We start from the raw sequence: 25,022 nt of genomic DNA, 5'->3' as shown, positions 1-25,022 counted from the left end.
TTCATACGAATTTCATGAGATGAATCTTGACTTTCACACTGATGTGAACACACTACTGTATATTAGGGTTCACCAACCTTTTTGAAGGTGTAAGCTGCTACCTGACTGCTGATTAGTGCCAGGGCCAGTCTCTCAATACAGTTTGTTACACACTTCTGAAATACCAAATATGCTCAAATAATGTTTTGTCATATGGTCTAGGAGGGAAAATAGGCCAAACTCTGCTAACATTTCTCCAACAACAATTCTTGAAAATCACAATACTCCATCACCGGTGACGGCCACTGTTGGAACATACCCTTATCCTTGAACATACCCTCGTGCTTGTGTTGTTGTCCTTGCGGGCTAGTATTTTGGTGACTTCCACTACATAGAGTACATACAACAATGTAAGTGTACAGTATACATACATTTGCAATGTAATTCACCATATGAAATATAGAACATAGGAAATTAAGTTACACTCTAAACTGTCCTTAGATGTGATTGTGAGTGTGAATGGTCGTTAATCTTTAAGCGCCTTGCGAATGGCTGGCATCCAGTTCAGGGTGTCCCCTGCCACTGCCCGATGACGGCTGGGATAGGCACCAGCACGCCAGCGACCCTAGTGAGGTCAAGTGGCTGTAGAAAATGGATGGATGGATAAAATTAAGTTAAAAATTCTATTTTTGTTTTCACTCTTGGTCTACCCCACCGAAGCGATACCGCTGTAGAGTACCCACGTGGAAAATAGCTGTATTTGGTATTATCTCCCACAACAGCTTAGTTTCAATGAATTTGATAGTTGATCAAATTCAGTCATGCAGATGAACATGAACGCCACAAAATAATAGTGGTAGTATCAAATTCCATTAGTTTGGATTTTATTAAAAGGAGTAATAAAAGACAGGAAATATATGTGTATAGTTTGTCTAAAATATTGTAGACCTATAAAAGAACAAACAAAATATTACAGTACACAATTGCAGTTTGGAACAAACTGTACAGTACTGTATGGCCATTTACAGTGAGACCCTTTAAGATTAGCAACGCCTATCAATGGATTAGACCAATCGTATTCAACCATGTTACGTATTGTAATTACGTAGGGAGGTGTGTATGACATTTGCTGCCAGAAGCTAGGTGGTAACAGCTAACCGATAACTGGGAACAACACTTTTTATTCAGATGTTTTCGCCCATTTGTAACCACTAAAATAATACTCGGACTAGCTTTCATATCCTCCCGCGCCGTGTTGCGTTTTAATGCAGCGCTTTATTTGAATCCTACTTTTCCTACGAGAGAGTTTATAGAGTAAGGCTAACGGCTAGGAATAACTTTTACAGCAAAGCCACTCGTTCTCTGGTGTGTCGTTTAAGTCCTATTAACGTAAAACATGTAATTTATGATAGTTTATTCGATTTTGTAAGCCGTGAATGAATAATCGAAGACAACGCGGCCAAATTGAGTCATGTATACTAGGTTAAAGTTAGCTTTAGCCTGCTACACACTTGAATTACTTTTGAATGCTGATTGGTGCGGGCGGGTGTGCTTTGGTAAGAAGACTAGAGGCGAGTGTTAGATGCAAGTGTCGTGAAACAATCCGGAATTTATTTTTGTGAGTCGGTGAAGTGAAGCCGTGAGGTTGCAACATGCTTCTCTCCCTCGTCGTGCACACGTACTCGTTGCGGTACTGGTTCCCTGCCACCGTAATGCTGGGCACGGCTCCGGCTTACGTGCTCTCGTGGGGAGCCTGGCGCTTGCTTTCCACTCTTTTACCGGCCCGACTGTACCACACATTAGACGACAGACTATACTGCATCTACCAGAGTATGGTCCTCTTCTTCTTCGAGAACTACACGGGAGTGGAGGCGAGTATGAGATATGCCTGTCCCACCTGTACTCATAAATATCAATGGTGGGAAATGTAATAACAACATCAATTTTGCTTGCTTATAATTTTTGAGACGCTTAGTCTTCTTTAAAAAACAAACATAAGCCAGTCAAGAAAGTTTGCATTCCACCTCAGTTTGACGCCACACCTTTTAACCGAACACCTGTGGAGTGCTCAAGTGTCAAGCATTCTTTGCAAAAGTAAATCACTTTTATGAACACTATACCCTTGAATGATTATAGGAGTCCAGTATAAAGTTATTGTATCAATGTACATCCTCAGGTCTTGCCAAACAACTTTAAACAGGTGGATGTGTAAAATTTCTTTGTTGACAAAAAGATGATTAAATACTGGCCTTAGCTGAGAAATCTTTTTGGCCAGGTAGAACGGATTAAAAAAAATGTTATCTGTCCCTTCTAAAGCGTACCTGCGAAGCTCGGAAGGAAACAAAAAAGTTATCAAATAAAACCCGAAACCGAAAAAAGTCATCATAAAAACATACATTAAAAAAAAACAATAAAAATCAAAACATTTCTTTTGAATTGTTGTTCAAGAGAATCATTTTACAAAAACTAACAAAACCTGACCTAGATAGAAATAACTATCATTATGCTATCTAACTATCACTGTGCATATAAAACTACCTTTTCATCATGTGACAGCTACAGTATCTGGCATCTTACCAGTGAGCAGCTAGAAGTTGATGTATCAATGTGGGTCTTCATTCGGTTCTCCTTTTGATCAACAGCCTAAACAGATGGACCCATATACAGACTAGTCATAGAAAATGCAAATCAAAGCTGATAAATACTGGCACCATCTGAGGATTCAGTAAAGCCAGGGAGAATGGTGGGAAAACAAACCTACCAAGAAAAATAAAAAACACACGCAAACAAGGTAACAGTGGTGAATATTCAATCATCCAGTTGACTAATGACTAATGATAAATAACTATTATGATAATTAAACTCTTGGTTACGCAAGACAAAAGTTCTAATATATGCTGATGTAATAGTTATGTTTGATGTCATACATTTGTTATTACAACATTGTGTCCACCATTATTTATATTTTTCCCTCAAAACTTTGATCAATCTCTGAACTTAAGTGTCAATATGCCAGCGAATGCTGCTTTTTCATCCTGCTCTACTGTAACACAGCATTTCTTACTTGGTTATATTTAAATCAAATGCTAATTGATTCCAACTCTTTCCACTAGATCATCATATATGGAGATATACCAAAAAACAAAGAGAATGTAATCTATCTGTCTAATCATCAGTGTACAGGTAAATCATTTATACATATAATTTGCCTAATCTAATGTGGCATACAGTCGGAAATAGGTTCCTGTATGTCTCTTTTGTAGTTGACTGGATCATTGCTGACATGTTGGCAATCAGACAGAGTGCCCTTGGTCATGTCAGATATGTTCTTAAGGACGGACTCAAGTGGCTTCCACTCTACGGATGGTATTTCTCCCAGGTAATGTCTTTGTGTAATTGCTTTCAAGTAAAGTTTGTACACAATTCTCATGGTGTTGCTCTTTTTGTGCCAGCATGGGGGGATCTATGTAAAACGAAGTGCCAAGTTTAATGAAGAGGCTATGAAGAAGAAGCTTGCCTCTCAGAATCAGTCAGGAGCACCAGTAAGTCGAACTTACTGTCTGAAATGGCATGCCAGTCTGAATTGCCAAATACATTGTTGTTCTATGCTGGTCCAGTGCTTCAAATCTTGTTTCGGTTTGCGCTGATGTGAAGAAGGGCATGGTTGTGGACCAACTGGTCCGCTTGATACCATGATTCACACGCTTAAATGGGATTGTATTTTGTGGGCACCCGGTAGCCCCCGAAAATCACATGAGTAGCCCGGAAGCCTCTTCAAATAGTTTTCAACTGATAGAAAGTGATTTTCTAGAAATTTTACAACAATCATGCATGTTTTACAATTACATTGCATGTTAGACTTGATTTACATATTTACTATAGCTGTTCCTTGATTATTATGAGATATTGGTAACGTGACTGGTGTCGTCACATAAACTGGTAGCAAATCATATTAGTACCAAAGGAGTTTTCTGTTTCAAAAAGGTTGGTGATCCCTGATCTATAGCAATTATCTAGTTGCCATCAACTGATTGAAATTAAAAACGTTAAGAAGCTACTGTTCAATTTGACTGTGACCATTTTCCATTGGCTAAATTATCTGTGTTTTTATGGAAAGGCGGCGTCTGACTCGCAATCAATGTCTGTCTATTAAGGTCCCCTCCACTAAAGGCTTTTCATTTTAATGTTATTGCATAGAACGTTGTGATTGTTTTTTTTTCCTGGCCATGAATGTGATGGATGCTTGTGTGAGGGTGCGCCTCAGTAGTTTACTGTGCACAAATTGCCCTGGAGACCGTAATACTCATTGAGAGCTCTTGCAATAGTAATGGATCAGCTATTTTTTTTCTTTGCCCCCCATTTTTGCCCCAAGAGTCAAAAGTTAAAGCATTTAATTGAACAGTTTTTTTTTTTCTTCACAGATGTACCTCGTCATCTTCCCTGAAGGAACGCGCTATAATCCAGAGCTCAAGAATGTTATCGCCGACAGTCAGGCCTTTGCTACTAAAGAAGGTACTGACTTGACGGCAAGACGCAACACCAGCAATGCGGCATACTGTTGACCCTCGCAGTCTGTAAACAACTGACTAAAAGAGCGAGCAAATGTTTTAACATTTATAATATCACTGCACACAATTTTATTTTTACACGCTCCTATCATTTTTGTGAAACCTTAGACGTTTTAATACTATCTGTGCTCTTCTTAAAACGTGAAAAAAGGTCTGGCTGACATTCAGGAGCACATTTCCATTTGCTTTTCTTTTTTTGTGGTTAGTGTTAGTCATATTGTACACAATAGCGTGGTCATCATCACATTATTCCATTTCACTTTTTCAGTTTTCCTGGATTTTTTGCTATAACACATTTTCATCTGATTTTATGTGATGTGGTACCGAGGTTATGCTCAGCCGCTCTGCAGAAATAAAGCGTATTTCTGAGCCCCATTTTTAATCCAACTCACTCAGAGGAGCTGACATGCACATGGCGTTTTATGCTATTAGTGAGGTATTAGTGAGCAGATGAGTGTGCCACTGCACAGTAAGTGACCTCTTAGCTCAAAATGTTTTCACTGACTTATTGTGACTCAAGTCACTATGCACAACAGAATGGTATTTTGTAGACTGCAAAACACCTGAGCCTGAACAACCGGTCATAAAATCCAGTCATCAAAATACATACCAGTGATTACAAATGTAAAAAAAGTAAAAAATAAAAAAAAAATCCCTCAAAGAAGAACCACCCTCATGAAATAAAAAGTAGTTATAAAATAATGAGTTTGTCATCCGTTCTTGCACCATGCCTTCAGAATGTTAAGGTAACGTGTAACCCTAACGTGTAACAACAACACGCTCATGAAAAAGAAATATCCATGAAATGGAACAAACAAGTATAACATCCCCAAAAGATGTGTAAATAGAAGTGAAAGAAAGTTCTGAAAAGTCAAAAACCATTTTCTTAACACTGAATGTTGTTCTTGTTTTGTAGGGCTGGCTGTTCTGCATCACACGCTAACGCCGCGAATGAAAGCTTCTCACATCGCCCTGGAGACCATGAGGAGCCACTTGGATGCGGTATACGACATCACGGTGGCTTACGAGGGAACGCTCGGCACCAACCACCAAAGAAAACCAGCGCCTTCAATGCCAGGTACATTACGTTGCTTCACATCATCACTTGATCTCATTTGATATGATCATTGCAGTTGAAGATGTGGAATGCAAATGTAAATGCTTGGTCTTTTACAAATCTTAAGATCCTTGCTTGAACGTTTAATCACTTTTTTTCCGGTGTAGTCGACAGAACTAATTGGTATTCAAAATTGTTACTTGGAGACCCCAAAGTAATGCCTGTAAATACTTACCATTGTAAGATCCATTACTTTTCTCAGCCACTTTTATAACACAGTGAGGAACAAACAGCTGCCAAAAATTCTTTGTTAATCAGTGTTTCCAGTCACACAGGTTGTTTCTGGACTAATTCAGCAATGTTCAACATTCTCACAAGGCCCTCAGGAATTAATCACAAAGACAAAATTACCTACTGCTGTTGGGTGGCTTCCTGTAAACAGCATGACTCCCTGTTTTTGATTTTTTTTCATTATTGCATTTCACAGTAGATTCCGCAAGCGCTCGAGCAGTGTTTAGAAAAAAACATCCCGTCACTGTCAGGAATAAACAGCACCAAAAAGATCACAAGGGGTGAAACGTCTTTCTCCTCACGCACTTCCTGATGTCGTAGGGCAAAGGTGACTTTGGTCATTTGACAGAATTTGAGGGAGGGCTTGCTCATAAGGTAAGGGCAAGGGATTTTAATTCACCTTTATTCATAATCAAATTGATCAGGTTATTGGATTATTCATTTTATTCTTCCATCTATATTGTATGTTTGAATGATTTTATGCCACTGACGTTATGTACATTATTATTCATTCTTATCTTATAAATAGGTCATATTTAAATTTATATTTTAGATTGAATTATACATGAAAGTGACTGGAAGAAGTTCCTAGTGTCAGTGATTTCTTAAAAAATAAAAAATAAACAATTCTGATTTTATTCGATGCATGTAGGTCAATGGATATTTGGGAAGAATCACTTATTCTGGTCCTGGTTGCATTTTGGTCATTATATTGCTTTGCCAGTCAGCTATCAACTAAAAACACATGATCACCCCCCCAATGAAAGCAAGGAAGTCCAACTCAAAAGAATTTTTTTTCACTCTCACTGAGCTGCCAGTGTTTATTCACAGTCCATATTTCATGTCAGGCTCAAAGTAAAATAGTCTTCTGCTGTTGACTTTGACTAGGTTTCCCCTCTTGGCCGCAGCACCAAGTTTTCCGGATACGATTGGATGTTGTGGAAACAGGAAGTTGAAGTTCTCAGGGGATTTACATGTAGCCTTGAGCATTCACACTTGCCTTGTCACTTCTGGTGATTTTTGTGTTGTTTTGAATTAAAGTATTTGTATGTCAAAGCTCATGATTTACTCAGTATGACATCCTTGTTTGTCTTGATGTGGGTCCAACAAGATTTTTTTCAATGAAATAAAAAAAAAAAATGCTGCCTTTAATTTTGAGAAACATTTCATGCTTGAACCATCGGTTTTTGTATGTGCACTGCAGTTTCGTCCCATCTTCCAAAAACATGCAATTTGGATTTTTGAAGACTAGCAATTGCCCCAGTGTAAATGTTAATTTATTTGTTTGTCTCAATGCACCCTTCAACGAGTCCAGTGCATACCCACCTCAAGTTCAATGCCAGATGTCACCTGATTGAGGACAAGCTTTAGTGAATATTGCTTTTTTTTTTTTTTTACTTGAATGTGAATGCTGATTTGAATTAATATTATGAATATGCAGTATAGAAGTTTTAAAGAGGAAAGCAGCTTCAAAATGTTTTTTTTGTTTGTTTTTTTTTTACAATATGTTCCGCATCCTGATTAATACTGCTTTTACCGACTAAAAATTAAGCAGCAAAATCCACTTGGTCCTATCCTTCTCTTATCTCTTATCTTCTTTTCACATAATAATTGCTCAGGACTCCGTTAACAACCATTCACGGCTCTCTTGTTTTCAGTTTAGTTTTGCAACGTTTGCGATCTGAGCCGTGATTGGTTGTAACCTGCTCTCTGAGTAACTGCAATGTCACTTTTAGTCATTAGCAAGTAGCAAAATGGATGCCCCCTGAGATCAATTTAAAAAATATATATATTTTGCTGCATAATTCATACTCCACAACAAGTGGCACTGCAAAGAACATACTGTTGTCAAGAACATTTTGGGGTTGTCTTTTCCTTTAGTATTTCACATCTTTGAATCAAATTTGAATCAAAAGTCCTTTCCAAAAATCCTATTAAACCTGTCTTGTCTTGTCAGACCAGCTGGTTAATAATTTTACTTTTGTCTTACTTTATCACGTGTTCCCATTGGATCTAGGGCCATTTCTGAATCAAGATGAAACATCCAATTCTGTTAAGATTCTTTGTCATGGAATCGTTGATTTCCCTGGTGAAAATGCCTTGGTGGAGATGTGATTTAATACAACTCTTCCTCAGTTAGATGAATCCAACTTTGATTGTTCTCACCTTACAGCTGGCAGCACCACATGGTGCAAAACCACAGTACTGTACATGTAAAAGCAACTGACCGACTCTTTACGTGCTGCTTTGCTGAAAGTCTCTTCCTGTTTTTGTTTAGTCTCCTTATAAGTGTTTTGTGTGTTTTTTTTGTTTTTGTTTTTTTGCTTTGCAGAGTTCCTGTGCAAAGAATGTCCGAGAGTCCACATCCACTTTGAGCGTGTGGATGTCAAGGAAATTCCCCCCGAGCCGCTCTTCTTCCGCAGGTGGCTGCACGAGCGCTTTGAAATCAAGGACCGGTGAGTGTACGTGCGGCGTATTCAATCAATAAGCAAACCAAGCAGTCACGCTTTACTCGCACGCTCCCTCGCTGAAGCGTCCTATCCTGCTCGACTAACGTCACAGTCAACCCACACGCAACATCAAGCAATAGCAGACGCTTTAACACAACGCTTTAATGACTTGAATCAGATATATTGCTGTACATGTGCTTTCGCCACTATTGAAATGGAAACTTTGTTCTACTTCTATGAATACTAAAATATTGTCCATATATTGTTAACGGTTGTACTCGCCTATCATGGAATACTTTTTAATTGCCATACTACCATGTTTAATTAATTAATCTTTGCTAGACTTTTGTTGGCATTCACCGATTTTCACAAGTGAGGTTGCTGAGATGAATGGTCTTGGGGTAGTAACAGCTGTCTGTATGAGATGTATGAGAGTGATTTTATTAGCTGTATTGTAATAAAATTACTATACAGTAGTATTGTAATGGCTGTTGCGGAGTCTGATGGCAGAGGGGAAGAAAGACTTTCTCAGTCTGCTAGTCCTGCATTTTACACTTCTGTACCTCCGGCCTGACGGGTAGAGAATGAACAGTCCGTGTTGGAGATGGGCGGGGTCCCGGTTGGTGGAGGCAGCTCTCCTGTCGACTCTGGGCTGGTAGGTGCACTGCAGGAAGGGCAGTGGAGTTCTGGTGATCTTGGATGCTGTCTTGACCAATGTTCCCTCTAATTTTCAATGCGTCTGAGCATTCACACAAACTCCCTAGCATGCTTTGGACCAAGGTGAGCAACTTCAGACATGCACGCAGTGAGTCGCTGTGTGCATATCTGATGTCCCTCCCAAAGTGACCTATATCACATAACTTATATGTTGTCATTAATGAGTACAAAAGAAGGGGGGCTTTGAGGATATCCAGACGCCTAGCTCCGGCCCTGGACTGAGCCAGTGGGCTCATTCGTGGGTCATGCATCTTGCGTCGATAATGCAAGGCAGCTTGGAACACCCAAGAATTCATGTGAACAGCACGGCATGACGATGCCCAACAACATTTAAACATATGTGTGGACCGGTAATGTGCTTCTGGGTACTTATCCCGTCCTTTATGAGGGGATAGCTGAGGTGAAAAGCGTCGTCCAGCACCAATACAGGAGAACCATGCATCTATGATTGACATGTTGCCAAACAAATCACAACTATTTTTGTTCGTTTTCAACAAGTTTGTTATTCTTGTTTTCTTTTTTTTAATCTTGAGCGATAAGTGTTTTAGACATGACAGTGTAATGTGTATTACACTTGTCACCATGGTAATAAATGAGCCACAAGTTGTGAAAAAAAAAATCTCACCCACTTTCACCGCTTGTTCTTCTATTTGTATATACTCCGACAGCCATTCCATCTTAAAAGAAGTACATTTCTTTTTTACTTTGGCTTAGTGAGTGGATGTGTCGCTGCTTGTTCCTTTCGCCAGGAAAAGGGGTTAGCATTTGCGTCTGTTAACCCTGCACATTTTTTAGCTAGCTCACCTGCACGGAGTGTATGCAGGGAACGTATGCAAGCACTGTCAATGTATATGATTGGCTGAATAGTGTAAGTGAAACTTATCATTGGCTGGACACTTGTCACTCGCTGAGTCACAATGCAAAATGGTACAGAAAACAATATTATTGATCTAATTAATCAGATAAGATGAGGTCTAATATTAAATATTATTTTAATACATTTATACTACCTTTTGTTTCATGCGCAGCATAGATTTTCTCATGCACTGAGAATGTGCAAACAGTGCGCAATCGCGCATGCGCGCAGCTTAGATGGAACACTGGTCTTGACCACTCTCTGGGGTTTGCGATCCATTGCATGTGGAGTTGCTGTACCACAATGCAGCTGATTAGGACGGACTCAACGGTGCAGCTATGGAAGCTGCTGAGGACATAAGAAACCTCCTCAGCCTGCACAGAAAGTGCAGGCGCTGCTGAGCCTTCTTCACCAGCTGTGTGGTGTTTAGTTTCCTGGTGAGATCCTCTCTGATGTGGACACCCAGGTATTTAAAGCTACTCAGCCTCTCCAATTCCTGACCTTGGATAAGCAGTGACTGATGCATCCTCCTTTTCTTCATCATGTACGCTATCATCTCTTTAGTCTTGTCTGTGTTGAGGGTGAGGTTGTTGTCCTCACACCACGCCACCAGTCTGGCCACCTCCATCCTGTAATCTGCTTCATCACCACCGGTGATACGTCCTATCACGGCGGTGTTGTCCGGGAACTTCAGGATGACGTCCTTGTGGGAGGCCACAGAGTCGTGGGTGAACAGGGTGTAGAGGATGCGACTGAGTGGGGGCTGTAGGTCTTGAACTGTGCGTAAAAGGTGTTCAGGACATCAGGCAGGCTGCCCATGACTTCTTCAAGAGTTTTCAACTTCTTTTGTCATGTATATCATTATGTAGGTGCCGCCCAGTGTCCAAAACGAGACACTAGAGCACCATTTAATTTTCTTGACACTTCACTGTACTCCTCTCCTTGAAAAGAACTCGCACAACCTTCCATTGGATAGTTGTGTTTCATTTTATATTATGTAGGTGCCACCCAGTGTCCAAAATGAGACACTAGAGCACCATTTAATTTTCTTGGCACTTCACTGTACTCCTCTCCTTGAAAAGAACTTGCACAACCTTCCATTGGATAGTTGTGTTTCATTTTATATATATATATATATATATATATATATATATATATATATATATATATATATATATATATATATATTCAATTAATTGTGTTAATGAATTCAATTTTAATGAAAAATGTTATATTGGTATGTATGGGAGACAAAAAAGGAAGGAGGGAAAAGGAATTTTCTTCCTTTTTCTTCCACCTCCATGTGGCCCTTGTGCTAAGATGAGTTTGACACCTCTGCAATAAAACAACACAATCAAATAAGACACATGAGAAGCAACCAAAGTCACTTAGTGAAAAGTTGGCTGCATAGTGACAAGCCATTCAATCATTTATGCAGATCGGATAGATTGGAGAGTCTGGGAATGTTTTATCAAGCGCTTGATTCCCTGTGAATAATGCATGCATCATAATCACAAATAGTGCCGGTTCAATACAATGATTAGAAGGCATTTTGAAGTGTTAAATTGCAGCTTCTTTTGTGTGCGGAGAAGAATTCATCAGAACCGTGTCTGTCCTTTCAAAGGCTGCTGGCGGGTTTCTTCAAGTGTGGCGACGATGACAAACTATGCAGCTTCCCTGGGGAGGGCAGACGTTCCCCCCTGGCACTCTCCAAATCCCTCCCGGCCGTGCTCGTCTTGGGGGGCCTGACGCTGCCTCTGCTGTTGACTGACGCCGGCAGGAAGGTGTACTGGAGGACCTGGGTATACGGGACTCTTCTAGGTTGGATCTGGGTCAATTTGCTTCCTTGACGCACGGGCGGGAGATGCACAAAAAGCAGTGCCATGTTTCAGTATTCCCACACAAGGTGCGTGGCAGAAACCGAATACTGCAGTACGTATCGTACAAAAACGCAGTTGGCGCACATGCCTGCACTACACATGGCACACTGTGCTCAACCCATGCAAGAATTACAGTATTCGTCTTATGCCACTACCTGTTTCTTGGAGTTATCAGGCTTTGGGGAAACAACAGTGGCTTTGATCAAAAGAAACTCCATGAAATTCCTCAGACGAGCTAATAATAGTCGCATAATCAACCCACCGCCATCCCATCCCAATTCGCTCTCATCATCAGTAAAACTTGTACCCTCGCATGCTCCTTATTGTTCCAGCAGACATTGGCCGATTTTTACCTGTGACATTTCTATGATACTCCAGGCAAAGTGAAGTCACTCTTCAAACTGACTTAATTCATGCGTAGTTCATGAATTAGCGTTTAGTATTCTGTATGCAAAGTGTCACGTTCCTAATTTGCACTGAGCTTGTTCTGCCCTTCTTCTTGCTGACCGTCTTGTGGAACCTCCAAAGTCCAACACCATCTGCTTTGACACACAGGAAACCGGCAAAATGTTCTTGTTTCCCAACATTAATCCTTTCGTGTCAGAAACAATGTGAGATGAGTGTATTGCTTTAAGACTGTCTCTATCATCATCATCTTTAGGAACTAACGATACGGCAGCGTTTAAGATCTCATTTGACCCTCCTTATTCGTCATACAAATACAGTACAAATATAAGGTGTGTAACACCTCATGTTATTACAAAAAAAACTATTGCATGCTTTGAAAATGGAGAAGGAATAGACAGCTGTCTATTCTGCTGTTTAGCCTCCCCATCCTCATGAGACCCCAGCATATTTCTTTGTATCAGCAAGACAGAAAGATTTCTTGCATCCCACCCAAACAGCTTAAATCCAAACACTCTAAATTCTCCTCAGCTGTGATGGTGAATGAATGTTTGTCTATGCAGAACAGTATAGAACAGTGAATATGTGTGCGGTAATTGAGTGACCATCACTTGCTTTTCTATTCTAGAAGAATTCTGAAGAAGGCTGGGATAGGTACCAGCAAGCCAGCAACCATAGTGGGGATACGTGGCTATTGAAAATGGATGGATGGTCTTTGATTATCATCATCCTTTTATGACGCCATCACAAAAAAAAAAAAAAAAAACACACACTTGCAAATGTCACACATTTTTCAGAACACTTGAGCTAAACAACAAATTGACATTTGAGGCGTTTTACTTTGGGGGTTCCACTGAACATTCAAATAGACATGATTTGAATGCAACAAAATTCTCATTTGCTGTACTCAGGAGGGTTTTATCAGCCTGGCACCTGCTGCACTTTTTACAATATACAATATAAATGTTTGGCTTTAATAGTCAAATTGAATGTTGAATAATAGTGATTGGACGATATATGCATAATGTGATACATTTTAAAGATGACAAAGGCATCGTCACCTCATAAATTGTTTCGCTTTAGCACACGTGCGGAATCGACAGCCCATTCTGGCCAGCCATGCATATATATGAATTAATTAACCAACCTCAGAGGAACTGTTAAAAATGCTTGTAATATATAATTATCGCGTTGGATCATTGCATCATGGGTGTGCATAAATTTAATATGACTCAGAGTAATCTATAAGTAAACATTAGTAAATCGTGTTGGCCTCTGCTGTACCAAAGTAGAATCTGACTTTAAAGGACAAAATATAGATTGCCAAACCTGTTGATCCTTGCCACACGAAATGTTTTATGTTAAGCAATAATTTAACAATGCCAGCCCTGTTGCAGCACTATTTGTCTTGACTCTATATCAAATGTTCGTTTTGTTTCCATGTTTACTCCTCATGTGAAAATGATCTACCTTGCTGAAAGCAAAAACAAAAAAAAAGCTTACAAAGCCATGCAAGCCCAAAGCCATTTGTATTATACTCTCTACACATTGTATCGTGAAAAGCACTGTCTGTGAATTGTCATCATCATGTTCTACTGTAACTCCTTTTTCCACAATTCACTTTGCACATTTGCAGTCCCAGGGTTGGTCGGAGGTCTATTTTTAGGTAACTTCCAAGTTTTTACACTGTGCTGCAATACCTCATTCAGTTACGTCATCTTCCTTGTTCCTATATAACCTTTTGCAGATATTTTGTAAGAACCTTTATGCAGTCAGGAATTGTTTTCTCTAGACAGCATTTAAAAATGCCAACTCTTTGCATAAACTTGTGCCTTCTCTTTGGAGGAGCGGGTTTTCATCCCTCCCTCACCCGGAGGACCTCAGTGGCTCTTTGCAGTGTTGCCGGCACAGAGGCGTTCAGCGGCCCTGTCGCAGTCTTCGCTCAAAGTGGCTTATTTTGCTCGGAACGATATGATTTACAGGTTCTGACTAAATGCGAGTTTAATGTTCTTGGTATGGGTATACGGTATGAGTGAAATAAAGGTTTGGTTTTTTTCCCTCGAAAAGAGTCACGAATTTGTGTGTGCGTGTGTTTTGTGAACAAAGATGCACAGTGCCAGATGGTCACGTTTTTTCTGCCCATTTTTCAATTGCCCGTCTCAGCTGGCTGAACTGATGACTTAGTTTATGTTTCTGCCCTCGGAAGAAGCTCTGTCAAAATGGACCCATTTCCCCATGCTCCATTAATTTTCTTTGTGTGTTTTGTTAAGCTTTTTTTGTTAGTTTTAAGGAAAAATATTCTAGAAGTGCAGCATTGCGTCCAATTGACTCGTATTTTTTGGGTTCCGGGGATTGAATTTTAGCTTCAGCCTTACTTTATGGAGTTTGCAAATTCTTTCACATGTTATTCCAGTCTCCTCACATTTAATAACATGCATGTTTGCTTGACTAGCGCTCTCCATTTGTTATTAGAGCTTGGTTACAGTAGTGCTATTGAGAAATTAAAACATGTAAAGATTGATTAAAATCATTTTAATAGCACCTAAACATTTCTCAGGAAAAAACTTTTTTTTAAAGATTCGTTTTTTTATTGTGGCAGACCGAAAGATTGATATACAACAACAACAAAGTCTTCTCTCATTTATTGTCTTTAACAAACTTAGAATGATGCAATTGGAAACATTCACCTTCTGATGTATTTGAGACCAAGTATTGGCTGCAACCTTTAGTTTCTACCAACAGGATGATGGATGCTGTCTTTTTTTTGTTTTGTTTTGTTTTTTTTTGTCAATAGACAGATATTTAAAAAATAACATTCAAATATAAAATTGTACATCCTGTCCGTCTGACTCGCTCAAACATTGGGCGTGCCTGAGTTTAGATTGGCAAAGAGCTTTGCTCTGGCTTGCTACATCAGTGTTTTTGTTGCTATTGTCAGCTGTGACTGCTGTCGCAGCTGGGGGTGCTTTGCATTTATGTGGTAGGCTAAACTTGCGCTGCTTATCTGGCAAGCAAGCTCCGTCTTCCAAAGAATGCATCTCACTCCCTGTAATCAAAGGTGTCGTCGGGTCTTTTTTTTCAGTTAAAACATGCATAGTAAGTTTATTGAGCACTTTAAATTGTACAGGTGTGAACTGTGAGTATGATTGGTTAATTGTCTCTGTATGTCCTGAGATTGGCCGTTCAGGGTGTACCGCTACTACTGCTGAAGACAACTGGGATAGGCTCCAGCCTGCCCCTGACCCCCGTGAGGATAAGTGGTTAGGATAATGGATGGAAAAAGTCAAACATGAACAGCAGACTGGTTTGCAAAAAGAAAACATGTTTACATTTCTATATGTTGTATGTTAAAAAGATAGAAAGGCTCAGATTTCGCCACCCTGTTTGCAAAATGGTTGGACACCTCAGGCTTGGACTGTCAAAGACATGCTGCAAAAATGGATTGATGGATGGACTCCTTACCTCCCTGGAAAAAAGAAGTAAAAAGTTAGGCAATTGACTGGTGATGTGGATTCCCAACACATTGACCACAGAGGAGCTAGTTCAGGACAAAACACCAGCTGTTAAGCTTGCTAAGGTGCTGGTAAACGTGAGGAAAGCTGAATTGGTGATTGATCTTTTGCAGAATGAAGAAGAAGGTGTCCATGAACTCAGTCAAATGGGAAAAGTAGTACCACCATAGCGCATTCATGATCTAAGGTCCGAAACGCTGAAGTTGGAGGTGAATCGGCATGTATTAGCCCAAGGATGTTTCGATTTGTCAAAGAAGAAAAAGAAATGTCATTGCTAAAAACAATGTCAGTAAAAAAAAAACAAAACAAAAAAAACAGTGGCACATTTCAAGTACAGTATGGCTCACCTTTTTATCCACTTTTGGTGTGTACTGTGTGTGTCCTGGCAGTACAAGTTATAGCTGCTGTTCCACAGAGCAGATAAACATGCATGAACACCCACATGGTAATATGGGATATTTTTTATTAGTCCTCAACCGATGAGGATTTTTTTTAAAGACTGATGCCATTCTTGTTTTTTGGCAGAAAAAACAATGCTGATTAATTTAATGCTCAATTAATATAAACTGTATAGTGAATAAAATATCGGCCAAGCTAAAGAATTATCAATGGATGGATGGAAATTTACTCATCTTCATGCACCTCAATTTAACATGTTTCCTCTAGTCCTGGACTTACCCTGCATCCACAAAAGGAGCCTATCAGCTAATGCCAAACACAATTGCAGCCAATCAGTATCCACCCCCAAGTGTCATTAACTCTTTTTCCAACAACTCAAGCACAAGAAGCATGTAGTGATGGGAACATTAAGCCTTGTGAAGTACTGTACTTGGTAAAATATTTTACTCCTCTACAGTGGCGTATCTATCTATCTATCTATCTATCTATCTATCTATCTATCTATCTATCTATCTATCTATCTATCTATCTATGTTAATAATAATAATATTAATACTGTACTAAAATTATATTACATATTTTATATATATATATATATATATATATATATATATATATATATATATATATATATATATATATATATATATATATATATATATATATATATATATACACACACACACACACAATTGTTGTCATTTGAGTTGTGAAGATCATTTTGAGTAGTGACACAGTTTCAGATAATGCATCCTGTAGGTTGTAACCCTAACATGAACTGTATCAAAGACAATGTGTTGCCAGAATGCAACTCTTGAGTGACAGTACAGCAGATTTTAGTTGCACATTCAAATTCAGCTCAAGGAAATGCTTTGCTGAACTTACTGAAAAGTTTGCTGTCCACGAGCTGTAGCGCTAAAAGGTGATCACTTTTGGTAAAAATCTCCTCCACTTGAGCAAACCACCAAGCTACCTTGCTTCTAAGTTTTCCTTCGTATCCTCGGCGCGTTCCCTTTCTCTTGACTTAAACGTTTAATTTCTCATTTTTACCCAAATGGCAAAGTGCTAAATTTAGTCTTTATTAAACCATCTCCATAATTCATATTGATGAGTTGCTTTTATTGTCCTTTAGGTTACAATGAAAACCGAGCTAGCTTGCGCCACTGTCCGCCAAAACGGAACAGGTTTGTTATGTCTTGAGTCTGAAGTATGTCACGCCAATATTTTAATTGGCTGATTTCAGCCTTGGGCCACATTGACCCAGCCCCATGGTTGTCTGCTAAGAGCGTTATAGATGCGCGCTACAGTTTTGGTGGCTCATCACATAAAGGTACAGTCTGTAAGATTCAGACCGTTTTTCATTCAAAAGGAAGACATTAATTGTAAATTTCAAAAACTTACAAATGAATGTGTTCTTAATGACCAACAGATGGCGGCACTTCTCCGGAGGCGGCCATGTTTGTTATAGCTACAGACAATGGTAAATGCCGGACCTGCAGCACCTCCTGCTGTCTGTAATGAAAAACGCTCTAAATCTTACACACTATCCCTTTACACAGACGCCCATGGGCTGGCCCTATTCCAGTCACTGTTAGAGAAATTGTTTTTGGCTTTGGCAAAGCCTGTGGATTGTGAAAAATGTTTACAACGGAATTGCCTTGCTAACATACAGTAATTGGTAGTCATAATCATGAATATTATTATTCAGGATATCGTTTATAGATAAAAGATGACAATTATTTTGAGTCTGCCGTGCTCCACTAGCGCCATCTGTTGGGGAAATGCCCCACTTGATTGATTGATAGATAGATAGATAGATAGATAGATAGATAGATAGATAGATAGATAGATGGATGGATGGATGGATGGATGGATGGATGGATGGATGGATGGATGGATGGATGGATGGATAGATAGATAGATAGATAGATAGATAGATAGATAGATAGATAGATAGATAGATAGATAGATAGATAGATAGATAGATAGATAGATAGATAGATATCTTCTGTAAGAAATACATTTTAAATGGTAAGGGGGAAAACGCTTTTATATAAGCGTTTTACCCTTCAGACGGAATGAGGCTTGTGCACATTCAGGTCGACGTAGCTCGTAAAAGTATTTAAAATGCCAATTTCCTACTTTATTACTGTATTTGAATGTAACAAGACCTGTAGGGCGCATGCGTGCAATCGTGTTTGAATCAACGAGGAAGTGCTGTCGATTCGGAGATTTTCCCTGGAATTTTACTTTGGTTAAACGCAAGGTATGTGCTTGTAAAGTGTAGAAAATGCACTCGGATTACAATAAAGTTACACCGCTAACGTTCGGGCTATGGATTGTAGCGATAGTTGCCGTACAGCTAATACGGTGATATTGCACCGCCTTAATAATAGATAATAAACACTGACATTTAGTGGCCAATTGGAGAAAGTGCACCCCTGTCGACTGAAAGCTGCAAAATGTTCAGTCGCCCAAGGTAGTTAACTAATCATCTTGACTTTACATACAACTGTAAAATTTTTATTGTCCTGATTAAGAGTCGATTTTAAATGTGAGGAAAAGCATTTAGAACAACATTGACACTTTTTCATCATCATTTCTTTCACATTTGAATTTTTTTTTACCTTGAGGCCAGATTCCATCTTGTATTTGCTTGACGTTTTTTAAACTTACATCCTACATTCTTACACTTTATTGATGGTCTTGTACTTCAAAAGGTTTTGCATAAACCAAATTGATCAAAAGTGAATCAAAACTAAGTTCATCAATAATGAGGCAGAGGTATTGCAAGGTACTGTAACATACTTTAAACATTAAGGCTGCTTAAATGTAGAAATTTAAAAAACGTACATGAACCTTAAACAGAAAAAAATCGTTCTTAAACACAACTAAATGTAAAAAAGTGAACATGCAAATTAAAAATGGTAATTTCTTGTGTTCTAAACAAAAATAAGGCTTCATTCTAACATGCTTGATTGTATTCCATGTTTTACGTTGCACAGATATTTACATTTCAATGGCCGTCGACTGGATCGGATTTGGCTATGCGGCAGCCATTTTGCTGGGAGGATATATGGGATACAAGAGAAAAGGTCGATAGTAGTAAGCTCTATCTGTGTCACCTACTTTGATGAGTGAAAAAAATAACAAGTTGTGATCATCGTCGTTTCTCTTTTCAAGGCAGCGTCATGTCTCTGATGGCCGGTTTAGTCTTCGGCGGACTGTCTGCTTATGGCGCCTACAACATCTCCAACAAGCCCACTGACATCAAGGTGTCACTTTGTAAGTATCAGGTGGAAAAAGTACACACAACAACTGTACAATTACAGATAAGTGCCGTTTGCACCGACATTATCTACTCTAACTACTCTACTCTGCTATTCTATTCTACTCCACTGGACAAAAGCCCAATCTCCACCGAGATGGTACCTAGTGATCTTGTGGCTCCCCAAAAATGTAGCCCAAGTACAAAATGTAATGTAACTATTTTGGAGCCCACTGATTAGTTTGAGACAGGTTCAAATGTGTGGCAGCTCAAACCATCCAGGTAAAACAGCCACCATTAAATGGCAAATTAATTAATTAATAAAAGTCTATAAATAGTTCTGGTCAATGTGTATCAAGATGAAGCATACAAAACTCACATTAAACAATACGTTAAACACAATAACAATGATGTAGGCTAGCTGCTAACGTTGGCCCCACTGAATCCATCTATTTTTGAAACGTCTGTCTGTAACCTAGCTGACTGAACTTTAATTTGAATATTAACATTGAAATTGTGGAATGCACTAACTGTTTTTGCCTTAAGCATAAACAATGCATAACTATGCTGTGAAGCTAAGTTATGAAGGGATTCAAATACAAAAAATATCCCACATCTTGTCAAAGTTTACAGTACAGAGCAAATGATTTATTTGTTTTTAGGCTTAAGCCAACATTACACTGAATGTGTATTGAGCTACAGTTAGAATGGCAAATCCATATTTCCAGTTAGGGTGGTGAGAGTAACAAAAAAGTAATGCAATAGTACTGTAATGCATTGCATTTCAAATACAGTAATATTCTAATGTAACTAATTGCTTTGAAATGACAGTAATAAGTAATAAACAATGCATTACAGTTTTGAAGTAACTTGCCCAACCCTGCATATTATGTAGCGTAAGATAAGGCCAGTGTAGCAACTATTTTAAACAGTTTGTCAAAACAAAACTGGATGTGAAGCTACAGAAATATAAAATTGGTTCTAAAATTGACTGGTATTATTCCAATACTTAGATTTAAGCCAGCAAAGATAATTAGGCTTGCATGAGATTCAATGTACGTGCGTCAGTCAAATCAATTTTGCTTCCGCTGTGTTGTTGCAGTCGCTTCCGGAGTCCTTGCGCTGGTGATGGGGACCAGGTACAAGGAGTCACGCAAATTGGTGCCAGCAGGAATTATGACAATTCTAAGGTGAGAATTAAACTCTCGGGATCCATAAAACAGACCATAGACACTTTGTTGGACTGATTGGAAGGTTGTATCATGGAGGGTGCTTTCTTTTTGCAGTTTGTTGATGGTGTTCCGACTTTTGCTCCTGATGGTTGCGTGAATGAAGAGGGGACGGCGACCAGCAGTCTGACATGACGACGTCGGATGCAGAGTTTGATTTTGATAACACAAATCAAATCGGGCATTTTTACTTCATGACCGCTTTGCCTGAATTACAAGCAGCTTGATTTTTTTTTTTTGCAGCAAATCTAGAGCTGGGCTGGGGAACCGAAGGTGAGGACATTTGATCCTGCCCACCGTGCAATACTAAGTACAGATAAAACCCTAAAAAAAAAACAGTAGCCAAACTGACACACGCTTATGATCAAGAAAAAGAACCTATACATTTGTTTGTTTAATTAGATTTTTAATAAATGTACAGTACAATAATTCATATTTAGATTGTGGACAGATAGGAAATGTCTGAGAAAAATCCTGTTTTCAATGATGCTTGTTATACCAACAACTAAGTAAATGATTGTTATATGAACTACAGATCAATAATTCCCTCATGGACCAACAAACTGACCAAATAAGGCAGAGCAACAGCATGATTTGTTTGGTTAAATGATCTTGAAATCAATAAATGATGCAATGTTTGAATAGGCAATGGGCAATAAATCCTGATTTATTTCTTGACTTTAACATTATTTCGAAAGTTGAGGGCATTTTAAGGAAATGATATGGGTAAGTTGAAGACCTCCCTGACAGTTTTTGTGTAAACATCATCAGGCTGAGGCTTCCTCTTGCTTCCTGGCTGCAGAAATCTGGAGATGGCAGGATTTTGTGACATGCGGCCCTGAAAAGCCTGCAAGGAGACCCATGCACATGTAATTCATATAAGTACAGACCCATTGTACTCAGAATCAACTCATTAGCTACTTGCATACCTTGACGTTAGGGAAGCCTGCAAGAATCCCTGCAAACTTCTCCTCCAGCATCAGTGTGCATTCCATCAAGAGCACGTCTGCAACGCTCAGTCGGCCTCCCACCAAGTAAACATGCTCTAGCAGTTGCTGCATACAACATTATTTATTTAAAAAACAGCAGCATAGAGCAGACCAACTTCATATGCTTTTTTTTTTGTGATGCCACCTTTTCGAACACAGGCAAGTAGCGCTCCTTTGCTTTGGTTTCGATGTTGGTCAGTTTAGCCTTGGGGTCTTGAGCGAAGGGCAGAATCATGATCATTTCCATCAGGTCCATCAGTCCCTCTGAGTACATGTTGATGCTGATAACAAGAATCGGCGTTACACTGGTTGTAATGAAGCCCACAACAACACAGCGGAACCTGCTAAACCTATAATTGCAAATTTGTGCAATTTTATTCCAACAGATCCCTCTTGTATGTCTTAAGTCATTAACCTTATCGAAACTGAGATCCGGTTTGGTTACTGTGAAGGACATATGGTTTAATACACAATTCGGACATTTGCTACATAAACTGAGAAACTTTATTATTTCTCGCTGTATTTATCAACACTGATTGAACTGCTTTAATAGGGGTGGCAAACCTAATTATCACAATAAAATAGTTACCGAGCAATTTAATTGGACATAATTCGTTCCATGAGCCATGACGTTTTGGAACGTAAATTCAGTAACACTTCGCAGTGGTCAGGTGTTACGTATTTTGCTCTACATCAAGTGCCCGATGTCAATTTGCCTAAGATTAGCGTCGGAAAAATGGATATAATTCCAGAAAAAAATAGACATTTATAGTAGCGATGAAGAGTCAACGCTCCAAAATGACATGGATTTATTCGTTTATGTGTACAAGCAGGTAAGGACACTTGGCCAAAGTTTAACTGTCTCGGCTCGGGGATCGCACTTGCGTAAGCAGCGTAGCGAGACTGCAAGTGGAGCAATTAAACCAACTATGTTTATTTATTTATTTTTCTTCGCACATGCTGATGCTTTGGCTAGTAAGTATATCCAGCTAAAGGCTAACTCCGCGGCCTACGTCACTGAGAAATTATTTTAGGTGGCGCAACCACAAAATTGATTAACTATTAAATTGTGTTCAGTTTTAGGAAAATAAATAAAGTTTTGTAAAATCTATAACTCTCTGGGATCAACCACACTTAAGGCTGCAACCAACGGTTACTGTATTTTACCAATCCACTATTTGTGTCAATTATTTTAAACGAAACAAAACACGTTTTAAGTCTCTAATGAATAATAATAATAATAATAATAATAATAATAATAATAATGATAATAATAATAACAAAAAACATAGGGCATCATTTTAACTTGAAAGGGCAGAAAATGCAGCAACAAATTTATGATAATTCTATCTCTCTTTTGGTCCATACCATAGGAAACTAGGCAATCATGTTCATCATTGTTTTCAAACAAAAAACAAATTAGGCACCATGTCCTCCAGTATGAATGTTATAGATTCCAACACCGGTTCATACCTAACACGATCTTTGATATCTTTTCCATGCAGATTATACTTTTCTGCGATGTAATTCAAGATAGCCTTTGTCTGAATGAGCTTCATTCCGTCTATTTCCACCATGGGGACCTGTTGGAACATGAGGTCTCCATCTGCAAAAAGAGCATGGGCCACTCCCAGTCAAGCAAGCTGAGTCATTGTGACAAAGGTGACCTGCACAAAGTTCAGTTGTGCCACATCATTGTTATGGCTAATCTCAGGTGAGTTAAAAGTGAGTCGAGGTTCACCAAATGATAAATCAACATGACTTGAAATGATATAATACAATGCCTTGTCAAAAAGTGGTCCCACACTCACATGGGGAACTCACCTTTCAGCATTTTGAGGTACTGCTCCCGGGTGGTCAGATGGAACTCATCAAACTGTGGACATCAAAGTGGTCATACAGTGTAATGCCATTCAGAAAAAAATCAACACTTAAATTGCGTACCCTACTTATAGTACTTTAGTGAAAGTCAAGAAGTTTCAGTCCTATGAATACTTTTTAATAATACACCGTTATGCGGTATGCTGCCTGTGGTTACCCAAAAGCAACACATAATGTACATTCAAGAATTACAGGACAGGAGTTGATATCTAAAATGCACCAATTGAGGTTGATTGAACCTTGAAAGTACAAACTCCAGCACACTAACCTGTCTTGATTACTTAGAACCTGTTCTGTATGCATAAAAGAGGTTTTGGAACACCATTCTGTATACTTCTGCTCTCATTCCTGGCTGTACCTTCTCGTATTGATATAGCTCATCAGGGATTCATAACTCGGTGCATTAAGTCCAGGCTATGCCAGAACAGAAGATTTGGGATAAGCAGGACAGAGAAGTGAGACGCAAAGCAACTAGTCAAGTGCAGCCATTCATGGGAACTTTTGCAGCAGAGATGTGAAGAACTTTCTAAAGTAATGTATATTTGTGTGGCACCAATGCGCTCGGCTACTTTGTTGAATTATACTGTTCTGTAATTATTTTTCCGCACTTTGATTTCCGAGTACAATTAAATCATTAAATGTGTGGAATTAAATTAACAAATAAATGAAAGGGAAACGGCAGCTTTCACATAAACTGAGGTATGGTGCCTGGAGGTGAAATATTTTGACTAGGATAATCCCTCACTTACCTCCACCCCTGCAACAGTGAGCAGCCAGCGGATTGACTCCATTTTCCCTCTCCCGTTGAAGTAGTGCAGCTTTACCCTTTCAGCCATGGCTATGTGCAAATCAGCAAAGTTGTTGGACGGTCTGAAAATTGAAACCGAAATACGAGGGTAGATAAATATTTTTTTAAATCAATGAAATAAATCATACATCTAAAATACTGCGTATAAATGTATTTTCCCTTACATGAGTCGCCTCCTCAACTCTGGGATTTAAATGGGCGCGTCGTGAAACTTCAAGTGTCAAATAAACGGGAAGCCGTAAGGAGTGTTTAAACCAGATGAATGTTATTGGCTGAGGCTAGCCAATAGAAAGGCTTCAGATGTTAATTTTTTTGCCTCTAAGCATGCTGGGAATCGTTTTCCGTCGTTAACTTCAGTATTTTAAAGTGAATTTCGGCCAATTGCCTTATGGTAAGGATACCACGTGACCTTTACAACAGTGTGTAATACGTACGATAGAACACTTACACATTTAAAATCTTTAACACCACAAGTATCACACACTTCTAGAAAATGGGCCATATAAACAAAAAGACTCGTAATGTAATGGCGGATGTGAGGGCGATCTGGCTGCGACATCTGTCACCCCATTGATCGCTAGGGTTGATTCGGCTGATCTGGCTGGCTAGGCGGTGTCCCCTTCCTCCCTCACCGTTCCATGTGTGTCCCTCCCGAAGCTCAGCGCTCGGTGGCAGCGGACGGCGTCCCCCCGACGGACGAGCATTCATCGGTATACCAAGTAGCTGCGCTCCC

General features: G+C 39.2%; 2 protein-coding genes across 4 annotated transcripts; one reads left to right on the top strand and one right to left on the bottom strand.

Moving 5' to 3' along the window:
- Nucleotides 1–1,106: 1,106 nt before the first annotated feature.
- On the top strand, nucleotides 1,107–21,260 carry agpat5 (1-acylglycerol-3-phosphate O-acyltransferase 5 (lysophosphatidic acid acyltransferase, epsilon)). Of its 3 annotated transcripts, XM_088421405.1 has the most exons (11): nucleotides 1,107–1,850; nucleotides 3,093–3,162; nucleotides 3,243–3,358; nucleotides 3,432–3,521; nucleotides 4,401–4,491; nucleotides 5,464–5,625; nucleotides 8,228–8,353; nucleotides 19,129–19,209; nucleotides 19,298–19,399; nucleotides 20,485–20,572; nucleotides 20,669–21,260. In XM_088421405.1, the coding sequence occupies exons 1-11, from the start codon at nucleotides 1,632–1,634 to the stop codon at nucleotides 20,709–20,711; spliced, it is 1,188 nt and encodes a 395-aa protein (XP_088277531.1). In that variant the 5' UTR covers nucleotides 1,107–1,631; the 3' UTR covers nucleotides 20,712–21,260. The 3 variants fall into 3 exon arrangements, with proteins under 3 accessions (XP_088277531.1, XP_088277529.1, XP_088277530.1); XM_088421403.1 differs by lacking the exons at nucleotides 19,129–19,209; nucleotides 19,298–19,399; nucleotides 20,485–20,572; nucleotides 20,669–21,260 and adding an exon at nucleotides 11,543–14,269 and having other exon boundaries at nucleotides 8,228–8,351; XM_088421404.1 differs by lacking the exons at nucleotides 1,107–1,850; nucleotides 3,093–3,162; nucleotides 3,243–3,358; ... (2 more) ...; nucleotides 5,464–5,625; nucleotides 8,228–8,353 and adding an exon at nucleotides 18,283–18,380 and having other exon boundaries at nucleotides 19,120–19,209.
- LOC148420381 (glutathione S-transferase A4-like) lies at nucleotides 20,997–24,548 on the bottom strand. Its single transcript, XM_088421407.1, has 7 exons — nucleotides 24,454–24,548; nucleotides 24,231–24,351; nucleotides 23,425–23,476; nucleotides 23,074–23,206; nucleotides 21,746–21,881; nucleotides 21,541–21,666; nucleotides 20,997–21,458 (listed from the first exon to the last, which is right to left on the bottom strand). Exons 2-7 carry the CDS (start codon nucleotides 24,315–24,317, stop codon nucleotides 21,321–21,323), a joined length of 672 nt encoding a protein of 223 aa, XP_088277533.1. The 5' UTR covers nucleotides 24,318–24,351; nucleotides 24,454–24,548; the 3' UTR covers nucleotides 20,997–21,320.
- Between the last annotated feature and the right edge of the window lie 474 nt (nucleotides 24,549–25,022).

The sequence above is a fragment of the Hippichthys cyanospilos genome, chromosome 8 (genome assembly GCF_059441005.1).
Source record: "Hippichthys cyanospilos isolate Australia breed blue-spotted pipefish chromosome 8, RoL_Hcya_1.0, whole genome shotgun sequence".
In the NCBI taxonomy this organism is placed as follows: Eukaryota; Metazoa; Chordata; class Actinopteri; order Syngnathiformes; family Syngnathidae; genus Hippichthys; species Hippichthys cyanospilos.
The sequence above is the reverse complement of the archived record's forward strand: the minus strand, read 5'-3'. Positions and strand labels throughout refer to the sequence as shown.

Excerpts from the sequence above, each read along its gene's own strand:
- agpat5 (XM_088421405.1), top strand. The coding sequence starts at position 1,632 with ATGCTTCTCTCCCTCGTCGTGCACACGTACTCGTTGCGGTACTGGTTC. Across the intron at positions 1,851-3,092 it reads AGAACTACACGGGAGTGGAG|ATCATCATATATGGAGATAT; the intron begins GCGAGTATGAGA and ends TCTTTCCACTAG. Across the intron at positions 3,163-3,242 it reads GTCTAATCATCAGTGTACAG|TTGACTGGATCATTGCTGAC; the intron begins GTAAATCATTTA and ends TCTCTTTTGTAG.
- LOC148420381 (XM_088421407.1), bottom strand. The coding sequence starts at position 24,317 with ATGGCTGAAAGGGTAAAGCTGCACTACTTCAACGGGAGAGGGAAAATG. Across the intron at positions 23,207-23,424 it reads GTACCTCAAAATGCTGAAAG|ATGGAGACCTCATGTTCCAA; the intron begins GTGAGTTCCCCA and ends CTCTTTTTGCAG. Across the intron at positions 21,459-21,540 it reads CAGGCTTCCCTAACGTCAAG|GCTTTTCAGGGCCGCATGTC; the intron begins GTATGCAAGTAG and ends GTCTCCTTGCAG.